The sequence below is a fragment of the Saccoglossus kowalevskii genome, chromosome 3, assembly GCF_978046115.1.
Source record: "Saccoglossus kowalevskii chromosome 3, keSacKowa6.1, whole genome shotgun sequence".
NCBI lineage: Eukaryota > Metazoa > Hemichordata > Enteropneusta > Harrimaniidae > Saccoglossus > Saccoglossus kowalevskii.
The window spans coordinates 38,874,795-38,889,490 of record NC_140643.1 but is presented as its reverse complement, the minus strand read 5'-3'; the positions used below and the strand labels follow the sequence as shown (position 1 = coordinate 38,889,490).

At 34.7% G+C, this 14,696-nt stretch overlaps 2 protein-coding genes across 3 annotated transcripts in view; one reads left to right on the top strand and one right to left on the bottom strand.

Moving 5' to 3' along the window:
* Positions 1-14,696, top strand: part of LOC144357838 (synapsin-2-like) — a 95,145-nt gene that overhangs the window by 43,938 nt on the left and 36,511 nt on the right. For both annotated transcript variants that reach the window (XM_085497178.1, XM_085497179.1), the window contains exons 5-6: positions 134-290; positions 1,568-1,657. In XM_085497178.1, coding sequence (XP_085353304.1) covers positions 134-290; positions 1,568-1,657 — 247 coding nt within the window. The remainder of the gene's footprint in view (positions 1-133; positions 291-1,567; positions 1,658-14,696) is intronic.
* Positions 6,948-14,370, bottom strand: LOC144357833 (metalloproteinase inhibitor 2-like). The gene is made up of 4 exons (XM_085496593.1): positions 14,168-14,370; positions 11,905-12,189; positions 8,730-8,863; positions 6,948-7,348 (listed from the first exon to the last, which is right to left on the bottom strand). The coding sequence occupies exons 1-4, from the start codon at positions 14,292-14,294 to the stop codon at positions 6,971-6,973; spliced, it is 924 nt and encodes a 307-aa protein (XP_085352719.1). The 5' UTR covers positions 14,295-14,370; the 3' UTR covers positions 6,948-6,970.

Sequence of the window (14,696 nt, the reverse complement as noted above, 5' to 3'; positions counted from 1 at the left end):
GCTTGAAATTGCACCCTCTAGCCTTGAAGCTGATAAATCTTTTGTTTTTATAATATAAACTCAATACCTTCCTGTCAATGACATTTGACTGCAAGTAATTGTTTTAATTGTGTTTTCTTTGTTTAATTGATAGGTCTTTTAAACCAGCATTTGTGTTAATCCGACAACATGCTAGAGGTATGGGTGTGCAAGAAGACTGGAAGAATCTTGTACTTGGCTTTCAATATGGATGCATACCTAGTGTTAATAGCTGGGAATCAATCTATAACTTTATGGATAAACCTTGGGTGGTAAGTGTATGTTTCTTGCCAAATAATTGCAACCAGAGAACATCAATAAACAAAGTATGGTTAACCATTTCAATTTTATAAGATACAAAAATTTGCTAAGACATGCAAAAACATTATTATCTAATTATTATTTATTTGATACTGGACAATTGTACTGCATATTTACCTTAGTCATTATGGAATATACATGTATTTCATCTAAAAAATAAATATATTGAATATAATATTGATATTAATCAATATTTTGCAAAACAAATAATGCCTGTTTCATTTCCAGTTGACATAATTTTACTTTTATAATGTCCAAGTTGATAATTTTTTGCACATTTTTATGTGTTTTATTTTCTATAATTTTTTTTGTTAATCAAGTTCATGTAGTTTTTGAAAAAAATATGGAAAAAACTGTAGGTTTATACTGTGAAAGGTGGCAAAGGGACCAAGCGTTCAAAGACTAAAAGCATTGAGGCGAGACATATCTTGTTAGGACGAGTTGGGTTATGAGAAACACAAACAAAATGGCGGCCTGCTTTTATTATCTAATACAAACAACATAAAACTGATCTAACATAAGAGCCAACGCCACATTGATGCTGGAGGTCGGCGTTCTTTCAACACCAATCTGACGCATATCACGCAAGGTATGCCGGGAGTTTGTTCGAAATTTTGAACGTTTCGAAGTCAGTTGTCGGCCGGCCGGATATAATAAATTGTTTCAGGGGCCTGTTTACTAAATAATGATAAATGAGACTTAGAAATACTAAAGATTAAATTATGTATGACATCAATATTTCACTCCCTAAACAATATTTCACTAAAATATGTAAAAAGCAATATCAAGTTTCGTGTATAAACACTGGTGTAAAGAGGCGATGGAGTGCTATTCTAGCCAAAATGACATATGACACAGGTTTGTGCTGGGACACCGCTTCCTGTGACGACACAACGCCAACGCCATCCATGGTCAGCACTGTATAATTCTCTCTGTAATATCATGTGAGGGCGCCCTACAATGAATACATCCTGACATTTCCTGCTGAGATTCTTTACATTCTGACTAGGATTCTGATGAATCAGGATGATGCTAATCAAACCAGATCTTGTGAAATAAAAAAGTTGTAATAAATGATAACAAACTATTAAAAGAAATTATACGTGTATATCACAATGAAATAATAAACATCATCATTGTTATGGTATTATTTTTCATTTCCTTTCAGACAATATCATGAATGAGCTTAAAACCAATTTTGTTTTGTTTGTTTATTCTTTTGTTGCAGTTCGCTCAACTACTGAAGCTTCAAGATAAACATGGCAAGGAGAAATTTCCAGTTATTGACCAGTCATACTTCCCGAACCATAAGGAAATGGTGAGTCAACTGAAAGATTTTTCAAGATTTTGTCCCCTTGGCTGTTATACAATATAACATCCCACTTTCAATGTTTCATCAGTCAGGTAGTTCTTAATTTTAAATAACATGTTTGGAATTGTTGTTGTTTCCGTTGAAGCTAAGCTCCACCACACCATATGCAGTAACATTTTTATGTACATTATATGTGGATTTCATTTCACTTTTCTGTCCCCTATCTTTTTCTGCTATCTGAACACAGGTCTTAATTATTTAAAAAATCATGTGAAAAGTGAAAAACATTGACTTTGGGGTTGGAAGGGTCTATTTGAGATATTACTTGCAGCTATGTATCAGTTATGGCAAACAGTCAAATAAAATTGTTTTACAATTTAGATTTAAGTGTGTTTAAATGGAATTGGAAATTCTATACCTTCTATAGTTTAGCAATATAAATATATCAATTTATGAAATTATTAATAAATAAACTTGTTTTAATAATAATAACTAATTTAATTCTACATTCTTATTACCACTGATTAAATCTAACTCTTATGATTCAGTACTAAACTCAAAAATATATTTATTTCAACAATTTTGCCAACTTCGTCGAAACAGTTAATTGCTTGTGGTCCAATTCAATATGGAAAGAATGTTGTATTTGCCATATGCAGTGTTTGAATTCACATACGTTGGGCCACCTTCAAAAACAGTTATTTGCTTGTGGTACAATTCAATATGAAAAGAATGTTGTATTTGCCATATGCAATGTTTGAATTCACATACGTTGGGCCACCTTCAAAAACAGTTATTTGCTTGTGGTACAATTCAATATGGAAAGAATGTGGTATTTGCCATATGCAATGTTTGAATTCATATACGTTGGGCCACCTTCAAAAACAGTTATTTGCTTGTGGTACAATTTAATATGGAAAGAATGTTGTATTTGCCATATGCAATGTTTGAATTCACATACGTTGGGCCACCTTCAAAAACAGTTATTTGCTTGTGGTACAATTCAATATGGAAAGAATGTTGTATTTGCCATATGCAATGTTTGAATTCACATACGTTGGGCCACCTTCAAAAACAGTTATTTGCTTGTGGTACAATTCAATATGGAAAGAATGTGGTATTTGCCATATGCAATGTTTGAATTCACATACGTTGGGCCACCTTCAAAAACAGTTATTTGCTTGTGGTACAATTTAATATGGAAAGAATGTTGTATTTGCCATATGCAATGTTTGAATTCACATACGTTGGGCCACCTTCAAAAACAGTTATTTGCTTGTGGTACAATTTAATATGGAAAGAATGTTGTATTTGCCATATGCAATGTTTGAATTCACATACGTTGGGCCACCTCCAAAAACAGTTATTTGCTTGTGGTTTAATATGGAAAGAATGTGGTATTTGCCATATGCAGTGTTTGAATTCACATACGTTGGACCACCTTCAAAAACAGTTATTTGCTTGTGGTACAATTAAATATGGAAAGAATGTGGTATTTGCCATATGCAATGTTTGAATTCACATACGTTGGGCCACCTTCAAAAACAGTTATTTGCTTGTGGTACAATTTAATATGGAAAGAATGTTGTATTTGCCATATGCAGTGTTTGAATTCACATACGCTGGGCCACCTTCAAAAACAGTTTTTTGCTTGTGGTACAATTCAATATGGAAAAAATGTGGTATTTGCCATATGCAATGTTTGAATTCACATACATTGGGCCACCTTCAAAAACAGTTATTTGCTTGTGGTACAATTCAATATGGAAAGAATGTGGTATTTGCCATATGCAATGTTTGAATTCACATACGTTGGGCCACCTTCAAAAACAGTTATTTGCTTGTGGTACAATTTAATATGGAAAGAATGTTGTATTTGCCATATGCAGTGTTTGAATTCACATACGTTGGGCCACCTTCAAAAACAGTTATTTGCTTGTGGTACAATTTAATATGGAAAGAATGTTGTATTTGCCATATGCAATGTTTGAATTCACATACATTGGGCCACCTTCAAAAACAGTTATTTGCTTGTGGTACAATATGGAAAGAATGTGGTATTTGCCATAAGCAGTGTTTGAATTCACGTACATTGGGCCACCTTCAAAAACAGTTATTTGCTTGTGGTACAATTTAATATGGAAAGAATGTTGTATTTGCCATATGCAATGTTTGAATTCACATACGTTGGGCCACCTTCAAAAACAGTTATTTGCTTGTGGTACAATTTAATATGGAAAGAATGTTGTATTTGCCATATGCAATGTTTGAATTCACATACGTTGGGCCACCTCCAAAAACAGTTATTTGCTTGTGGTTTAATATGGAAAGAATGTGGTATTTGCCATATGCAGTGTTTGAATTCACATACGTTGGACCACCTTCAAAAACAGTTATTTGCTTGTGGTACAATTAAATATGGAAAGAATGTGGTATTTGCCATATGCAATGTTTGAATTCACATACGTTGGGCCACCTTCAAAAACAGTTATTTGCTTGTGGTACAATTTAATATGGAAAGAATGTTGTATTTGCCATATGCAGTGTTTGAATTCACATACGCTGGGCCACCTTCAAAAACAGTTATTTGCTTGTGGTACAATTCAATATGGAAAAAATGTGGTATTTGCCATATGCAATGTTTGAATTCACATACATTGGGCCACCTTCAAAAACAGTTATTTGCTTGTGGTACAATTCAATATGGAAAGAATGTGGTATTTGCCATATGCAATGTTTGAATTCACATACGTTGGGCCACCTTCAAAAACAGTTATTTGCTTGTGGTACAATTTAATATGGAAAGAATGTTGTATTTGCCATATGCAGTGTTTGAATTCACATACGTTGGGCCACCTTCAAAAACAGTTATTTGCTTGTGGTACAATTTAATATGGAAAGAATGTTGTATTTGCCATATGCAATGTTTGAATTCACATACGTTGGGCCACCTTCAAAAACCGTTATTTGCTTGTGGTACAATATGGAAAGAATGTGGTATTTGCCATAAGCAGTGTTTGAATTCACGTACATTGGGCCACCTTCAAAAACAGTTATTTGCTTGTGGTACAATTTAATATGGAAAGAATGTTGTATTTGCCATATGCAATGTTTGAATTCACATACGTTGGGCCACCTTCAAAAACAGTTATTTGCTTGTGGTACAATATGGAAAGAATGTGGTATTTGCCATAAGCAGTGTTTGAATTCACGTACATTGGGCCACCTTCAAAAACAGTTATTTGCTTGTGGTACAATTTAATATGGAAAGAATGTGGTATTTGCCATATGCAGTGTTTGTATTCACATACGTTGGGCCACCTTCAAAAACAGTTATTTGCTTGTGGTCCAATATGGAAAGAATGTGGTATTTGCCATAAGCAGTGTTTGAATTCACGTACATTGGGCCACCTTCAAAAACAGTTATTTGCTTGTGGTACAATTTAATATGGAAAGAATGTGGTATTTGCCATATGCAGTGTTTGTATTCACATACGTTGGGCCACCTCCAAAAACAGTTATTTGCTTGTGGTCCAATATGGAAAGAATGTGGTATTTGCCATAAGCAGTGTTTGAATTCACGTACATTGGGCCACCTCCAAAAACAGTTATTTGCTTGTGGTACAATATGGAAAGAATGTGGTATTTGCCATAAGCAGTGTTTGAATTCACGTACATTGGGCCACCTTCAAAAACAGTTATTTGCTTGTGGTACAATTTAATATGGAAAGAATGTGGTATTTGCCATATGCAGTGTTTGTATTCACATACATTGGGCCACCTTCAAAAGCAGTTATTTGCTTGTGGTCCAATATGGAAAGAATGTGGTATTTGCCATAAGCAGTGTTTGAATTCACGTACATTGGGCCACCTCCAAAAACAGTTATTTGCTTGTGGTACAATATGGAAAGAATGTGGTATTTGCCATAAGCAGTGTTTGAATTCACGTACATTGGGCCACCTTCAAAAACAGTTATTTGCTTGTGGTACAATTTAATATGGAAAGAATGTGGTATTTGCCATATGCAGTGTTTGTATTCACATACATTGGGCCACCTTCAAAAGCAGTTATTTGCTTGTGGTACAATTTAATATGGAAAGAATGTTCTATTTGCCATATGCAGTGTTTGAATTCACATACGTTGGGCCACCTCCAAAAACATTTATTTGCTTGTGGTCCAATATGGAAAGAATGTGGTATTTGCCATATGGAATGGGTTAATTCACATCCACTGCATCCTCTGTCAGTCTCCATTCATGACTGTAGGACATACAAATTCACTGAATCATGTGGCCTTAACTAATCCATTACTTAATAAAGTAATTGGTAAAAAATATTACCATTGACATTCAATATTTATTTATTAACATAAAACTCAGGTTAGTTCAGCAGTATGATTGCCACCACACCATGTTTAAGAAGAGTACAAAAATAAAAGCAATTACAAAATCAAAAATAACTAGATTAGTAATATCATGTTCACGTGAAATAATTGCAAGCTAATGACAATGCAAAACAGCTGATTTCCTCCCTAATACAATCATGCGGAAACAGACTGAGTTCCTCGCTGTTCTCTTAAGGGAGGAAATACAACACCACAGATTAGAAATGCATATTTCTATGGCTCTCATGCAAAACAAATTGAGGAGCATGACAATAAACAGATACATATAGAGTAAAGTATACAGCACAGTGCATGCTTCAGTACACGCTTCAGACAAATTTCTAAAAGTGCACTTCTGGAAGCCAAGTAATGTTGTTGAGTGATTGAATTACTGGTATTTAACTGGGATTATTATGTGCTTGTACATGCTGCAAATTGCATGTGGCCAATAAATAAAATCTGTGTATACAGGTCAGTCACTCAGCTAATGATCACCTGCAATAACCTCAGTATGACCCCCCATTAGTCTGTGTTTACCTACGCCATAGTTATTGTGTGTAAACCAGGTACATTTTGGGGGATGGATTTCCACATGCTGTATTGGGGGTATTTTATTTTATGTATAAATCCTCTCCTTCTTTCATCTGTCCCTGTCACATCAACCAGTTAAACCACATACATGTAATGAGTTTATCATTGTGCTATTTAGGAAATTTTATATTTTATGCATTATGTCAATTTTGAATCTATTGTTCGATGGTTCCTAGTTTCCTAAAATTTATCATATTGTTGGCAAATTTAGTTATACTGATATATATTCTTGAATATTTGTCAAATCGTCAAACAATATTCTCTCTCACATTTGCCTTTTTAATGATATTATACGATTCCTATCATATAATAATAAATAATTTCAACACATAGAAATTAAAATTTATTCAGTAATCTCAAAGTCAATTAGTTCCCCCTCTTCTTCCTTTTTCTTTCTTTTCTTTTTGTCTTGTTTCTCTTTTTTTGATTTTTTGTCTCTTTTTGGTTTTTTGCCTCTCTCAGGTTTTGTGGAATCGAGGCATTTCTTGAAATTTTTGTTTATATTCCAGTCACAGCTTCCATCTTCTTTCATTTCACATGCTGAATATTCGGCATAACACACTGCATCATTGCTCTCAAGCTTAAAAGTACATCCATCTATGATGGGTTTTGGATCTTCCACCACTTCAGAAAATTCAGAGGTATTGTCGTGACATTGAGAACTGAATTCATCTTCTCTGAAACCAAAGCCAATATCATCTATGTTGTAACATATGGTAATCTGTGAATATAATCAACATACAAGTTCCTATAAATCACACCTCAGATCAATAACAAAGATGTGTAGAAACAGTCACAGGTTCACTGCATTTGCTTGTGCAATATAAAATGATGTGAAAAACTGAATTGTTTTCACCCAGCAGCACTTCATTTCTTGTGCACTTTAAATAAGTTATGTATGACTATGTTTCTGTGACCTCAATCTCTCCTTCACCAGTAAATCTTCTAATAGACTGAGTCCCTCTTTCAGTAATTCACCCAATGAATTAGAGAGTTTCACTTCCTCATTAGTAAATCACCTAATGAATAAGGCAGTTCTCATCATTAAATCACCTGATGAGTTATAACAAGTCTATCCCTCATCAGTAAATCAACCAATGAGTTAAAAATTAGTCTCTTCCACATCAGTAAATCAACCAATGAGTTAAGAATTAGTCTCTTCCTCATCAGTAAATCAACCAATGAGTTAAGAATTAGTCTCTTCCTCATCAGTAAATCAACCAATGAGTTAAGAATTAGTCTACCCCTCATCAGTAAATCAACCAATGAGTTAAGAATTAGTCTCTTCCTCATCAGTAAATTAACCAATGAGTTAGGAAGTTTCTCTTTCTCATCAGTAAATCAACCAATGAGTTAGGGAGTTTCTCTTCCTCATCAGTAAATCAACTAACAAGGATTGTGTTAACCCCATATTTTGCTTCCCGGACTCCAATTATTGAAGAGGGACCCAGTTTGTCAGGCAAGCTGGGATCCAATTTCTAATGAAGTTATCCAGAGTCAAATTTCAATTTTTTTAAATTTTGTAAGTGGGACTCGTCTTGCAGAGACAGTAGCGCAAACCCTGAACTAATGAGTTAGGAGTTTCTCTTCCTCATCAGTAAATCAACCAATGAGTTAGGGAGTTGCCCTTCCTCATCAGTAAATTAACCAATGACTTGGGGAGTCTCTCCTCCTCATCAGTAAAACACCTAAGGAGTTAAGGATGAGTATCGCTTTTGTAAATACATTACCCATTTGGTTTCTGTCTCCCATTACAAGAAAAACAGAACTACCCTAATTTAAACATATGATTCTTCTATGTTAAAAGGTTGATGAAAAAAAGTTTTGTGTTTCTAGTTATGGGCTATAACAAAGCAATAATTGCAGTTAGTTATTAGGATTTTCTTTTTTTGCTACATCCAAGGAGTTAAATGTAAGTCATTTCTGCGGGTAGAACTAATTTACATAAAATAATAAAATAATAAAAAATATATATGGGTGATAGTGTTATTGAAATTTTTTTTTTATGAAGCTGACTGTTAACAATGCCATTGTAAATGGTAAATCAACATTATTCATTGTATTTCATCCTGCATAATGTTAATATATTGATTTTTACTCACCGAACATCCACAATTGTTTTTATATAGGCTACGCAGTAAGTTTTTGTTTCTTTTCTTCACCGTCTTCCATTGTTCATTCCAGTCACATACACTGGTGCTCAGTTGATTCTCATGCTCTCCATATTGTCTCATACCTATAAATTATAATTTTTTGAGAATTCATTGGCTGACCTGGTCTAGTGGTGAAACCAAAATTGGTCTCACCTGTTTTTGTTTTGATTGAAAGAAAAGTTTTAGATTTGTGTATTTTCTATAGTAGGTCTGTTACTCCTAAAACAAGAGCTATTGTTAGATGCAGATTTAAAGTAGCTATTGGTCATTAAAAAATGAGTAATTTAATTACATGATGTTCATTAAATTTTGTCATTTTGTTATCACACATGTGCTTGTAATGAATAAATATTATTATTATACAGCTGTCACCATAACGCCATAAGTTACAGTGTGCCATAATTTTGCAGTATTTTACAGTGTATTTTCATTCTACCATATAAGGAATTGTGAATTCTAAATATTGGAGTCCGGTCAAACCCTGGTGGCAGCCATGTTTGTTACCAAACGCTTCAGCGTGGTATTAAGAGTTTGTTTTCAGGGGTGGGTGATATCAAGGTGGGAAATGGATGCACATAAGGGGTTAATTCCTTGAATTGCAATATAGAGGGTTCAGGCCGAAATACAATATTAGTGTTTTCATGTTTCGTCTGATATTTCTGTGGTATTCTGCTGCTGTAAGTAATGCACGATTTGTTCCGAAATTCAGTATTTTGTGTGCATTCCAGGGTTATTCGTTTTTTGCTGAAAACACCTCTATTTTTTAATGACAGAGTCGAATAGTTTCACTCCCACTGGGAAATCTGCATTGTTGCTTGAATGAGAGCTAATTAAACACATTTCCCAGACCGGCGAGAGAGTATGCAACAGCCAATTTTAACCGCCTGTCACATGATTTTACTCTGAATGTCAACATGAAAAGAGGCTAGTCCATTATATGCAGGAGTAATTGGGAGTAGAATATGTGAGGGATAGTATCAACAGAGATGTGTATAGTGAAAAGTAATATCTATCCTACTTTTGCACTCTGAGCATTCCTGTTTTAGTATATTGGTTTGAAAATGTTGAAATGATTTGCAATGTGTTTTTTTTTTTTACTGAAACTCCCCTATTGATCGAATTCCGGGTTTGAACGAGAACGGCACACCACGTGATTCATTTGAATACAATGCTGAAGGCAAGCATGCCGTGTTACTGTGGTACTCCACTGACGGGATGACTTACTAGTACTGCATGCTACAACTTCGCATTTGATGTTGCTTGCTAGCCGTGGATTGAATGAATCTTGATTACCGGTTAAAATGTTGCTCATTTGGTGTTGGTAATCTGTATTTGGAACTGAGTAATGCCGCAACGTCGCCAGCAGAAACCTCTTGGTACTTCGTACTATGTTAAAACTCAGTCAACATACATCAAGTTCTCTCAATCGTAGTATTCCATGTGATGTACACCTAATATGCAAAAAATGTTGCTAAACTGGATAAAATAGCAGACGAACATTTATTTACAAAATAAAAATACTTTGGTTGCCAATGAAAACAAGCCGGTAAAAAACAAGCAATATGTTTTCGGCTGTTACCATGGTATGGTAGGACATGAACATGAAGCTAACATCGGTTTATAACTAAAACCAGGCACCTTATACGAGAATCGCAAAATAATATTCAGTCTTTAGAAGTCAATTTATTTTATTGCTAGGACGTATTCAGCCGTTAAATGTATTATTTCCAACCGTTTTGCGATAGTATTTTCTAGATTGGAAGCAGCATTCAGATTTTAGTTCAATTGGGATTACGTTGACAGTGTAACAATGTCGGCGCCAGTGATCTCTTACCAGTGCGCAACGTAGCCAGAATAAAAGGCATGATCATTTGGCCACTGCTATTACAAGACTGGTAGGAGGTAATAAATTTGGGGCGAAAGTATTCAAAAAACAGATTTTGGCTGTTGCCATGGTAGCGGTGGGTCAGGATTGTTTTTCCAATTAGTGATGGTACGACCTGCCTGTCAAGTATGAACAAAATCAGCCAAGCCAAAAAAAATCACAGAAGAGTTAAAAAGCCATTCCTGGTGAACAGTTACTCTAACTTTGGGGTCAAATTTCTCATTAATGAAAAAAGATATCGAAAATTCAAATAGTAACTTTGTGCCCACACTCAAACCGAGTACAATGAGCTATGTCTGAGGTGTTGTATCACAGGGAATTGGACAAACTTATGTATTTTAATAAATTATTGAATAATAAAATGTTATATAACTTTTCTTTTACCCCCTCTCCTTCCTGGTATCTAAATCAAGTAATCACTATTTTTATTTTGTAAACACATTTCTGTCTGCTATTTTTGTCGGGTTCAAATTGTTCACCAGCATTTTTGGCATGTTAGATGTACATCACATAAAATACTAGGATTGGGAGAACTTAATGTATGTTGACCACCTGGAAACTGAGTTTTATCAATCTTGAAGGGCTCTCTGAACATCCACTCGCAGCCTGGACCCGCAGTAAAATAAGCCTTTTCACTTTGGCGCGTAGATGTTTTGACTTGACAAGTTGTTTGACAGCTAGCAAAAAGATTGTGCGACGCGCACCGTCGGCGGCGTCTTTTTTTATGACGTTTTGAACATTTAGTCAATTTGAGCAGTATTTATTCGGACAATGACTCAAGTTAGACGTCTGATTATTTTATTTTCACACGTACAGTGACACGCGTTCTACACTGACACGCGTTGCTAGGTCGCAGCACTGTCTTGGAGCATATTAATGGGCAATTGGGTTCCCCAACCTAAATTTCTATCCCGATTTGTTGCACGTTATTTCTTTAATATGAAATAATCAAATACGGGACATATGTAATAATAACAGAACCCCATACCCTCCCAGTGGTTTCGCTCGTGAAAGTACGGCAGCAGGATACACCGCATCACTCGTGAAAATAACTTCCATACGCAATGAAAGCCACGGGGAGGGTATGGGGTTCTGTCATAATACTTCATTATCACTGAAAACATTTTTCCCCTGAAATAAATTCCAGTGAAAATACCCCGTTAAATACCGCAGAATTACGGTGTGCTGTAACTTATGGCGTTACAGTGACAGATGTATAATAATGTAACATCGTCTCACCTGTTAGCACATAACTCTCACCTATTCGTAGATGGGTTACACCACACATAGTACTACTTTTTGGAGTCCACAATTCAACGACTTGTCCTGATTTCACTAGCTGCTTGCCTTTGTATACTTTCTTGACTTTAACTGTCCACACTATAGCATCATCACTGCTTGCGATTGGTATATACTCAGATTCTGATTCTGACCCATCTTGTGCTGTATATTCCTCAGTGTCATTAATTTCTAGAACTCTCAGTTTTGTAACTATTCGGTGACGGTGAATATTTGCACGTATAACTGTTGGCAACAAGTTAGAAAATCATAATTAGGACAAGACAACAAATTGGGTTACTAGGTCAGACATAAATACACAAGTATGAGCATTAAATCATTGTTAGACAGTTAACTGTTTGGGAGATAAAGTAAAACATTCTATTTTCATGTGTATTGACTTAAACAACTGCCACTGTGTTGTCAAAAAGTAAATTTATAATATAATTGATATACTCTGTAGATGACTGTAAGCCTGAGAGAACATGAAACACCATCAATTTGATAAATGTTTTAAGACCATGCAAAAAATGTGGGGTATGCAACAAACAATGATACATGTATCAAGAATGTCCCATCTACTGCCAGTTCAATCTTATGGTTTATAGTTGCTCTTGCAACTCATCTGAGATTTCACCAAAGGAAATAATGACAACATGAAATCATCCTTATAAACACTAATTTTCCTTTGGGTTTCAAAGAAATTTAACCATTTTGTGTTTATTTTTCAATTGCTCTCTCTCAGCCTGAGCTATTAAACCATGTGACATACCTGTATACCTTTGGACCACTTAATACTTTTATCCATAGTTTGTTTTCAATAAATTGTTTAGTCCTTCTCGAAACTAGTCTACAAATATGATACATAAATAATCCCCCAGCCTTTATTTCTCAGTTATGTACATCATCTCGGAATTGTTAATCCCCATATACCGGTAGGTTATATACAAATGGTGTATTGGAGCCACTCATTTTTGATGACATCACGCATACATTCAAATTGCCAGGGAAACCATATTTGCGCTATTAATAGTGCATGCATTTTATGTATATTACAGAGGTGTTCTGTATTCAAAATTAGTCATATCTGAATAATTCGGTATACATCAAATGTAATTTTATAAATATCTAGTATGTATAAGTAACAGTTGCTTACCCTAATAAATCTTTGATAGTATGTTCTGCTTGATAGTAATAAAGTGTGGAAGCCAAAGATCCATTCACTGCTACAATAATTAACCTACTTTCATATGTTTGTGTAAGTTATGTGTGATGTGGTGTAAGTATTATCAGTCTCTGAGATAACCATCTGACAAGTCCTTCAGAATAATTGCTAAACAAACAATTGAACTTAGTGCATTATTGGTCAAAGTAGACCATAACCTTCTGTTCACCCCCTGCTAAGGCTCTAATGAAATGGCCATTTCTGTCAGTCACCTGAAATGTATCCATTTCTGTCTTGTGAACAAAATACTAGTAATACTGCACTTCAGTATCTATTGAAATGTTTAGTCTGTAGCGTAACCTTTTAACCCTTTGAAACAACATTTTTACCGCCAAATTCGTATTGATCATTTTTATGTATTTTTTTTTTATAGTTTATCTGGTAACTTTGGACCACATCAATCTAATTTTCATCTGGCTACCAGTGTTGAACAAAATTTAAAAAAAGAAATTTCTGTTTTGTTGAAATGTGAGAAAAGTTGATTTAGGTTTATCGCCGGTTAAATTTTATTATAAATATTTAGCTTTCTTGAGTTAGATCCGCAGATAAATGTCATGGATTTTCAGAAACATTCACTCAAACAACTACACATGCTGTCTGTAGTAAAATAAAATTATTCTGCAGTTCAATATTGTTTTCAGCATGCTGGTTTCTAGAGATTGTTTTACTTAAAGTCACTGACCTTCAGTGATATTTCACATTCCACACAGACTCTCATGAAACTTTATCTTTTCATTCTCTGGGCTTGCTTCTTTTGCACAAATCATGATGACATTCATCTTAATTTCAAGTTTTTTTTTAGTCAAATTTACTACTCATGTGTTGGGAGTTATTGAAAACTGCATGTTTTTTTTAACTTTGTCCTGGTATGATTTTTCAAAATATTCGCACAAAATTCAGAAGACACATGTCTGAAATAATAGTTATAAATACAACTGGCTTTTTAATTAATTGCGACATTTATTGGATAGTTTAATGCATAAAAATTGTGCTACTTACCATAATCGGCAGAGCAGTACTGGACTTGTGGATGTCTAAGTACACAACTACATGGCTGCACCATTTCCAAATAACAGCATAGTATAACTGTAAGTGCTGTCCAAACCATCACCTGTAGTTGGACCATGTTGTTTCCTTCCCCAACAACCTTTAATTACTCAATCAGTCACGGCTGTTCTTTCAACAAAGGCTTTCTTAGTGATCCCACTCACTCGTATCTTTTTATCCAACTCTTTATTTTGAAAAAGACAATTTGTCTTTAAGATTGTTAAAATATTTACATTTTTCGAACAGCCTGGTATGTTTGCAGATTGTCTTTATTTACAGCCTATGAGCAGGTTCACTGTCCAATGAAAGCATTTAGAGGGAGTGTGTTTTATCAGTGGAAAAGCTAAACTGATGACATCATACATATTAAGTAGGTGCTTGAATTTTATATCAGTTGACATTGTGCAATGAGCTGCCTACTTTCAATGTTTCTATGCAAGGTCTTTACACAAACCTATGCAACCATCAGCTAATCCAAAAT

Bases quoted from the DNA above. Each gene is read 5' to 3' on its own strand.
- LOC144357833 (XM_085496593.1), bottom strand. From the start codon at position 14,294: ATGGTCCAACTACAGGTGATGGTTTGGACAGCACTTACAGTTATACTA. The intron at 8,864-11,904 runs GTGAGACGATGT...TATAATTTATAG, and splicing joins TGAGAGTTATGTGCTAACAG to GTATGAGACAATATGGAGAG. The intron at 7,349-8,729 runs GTGAGTAAAAAT...TTATATTCACAG, and splicing joins AAAACAATTGTGGATGTTCG to ATTACCATATGTTACAACAT.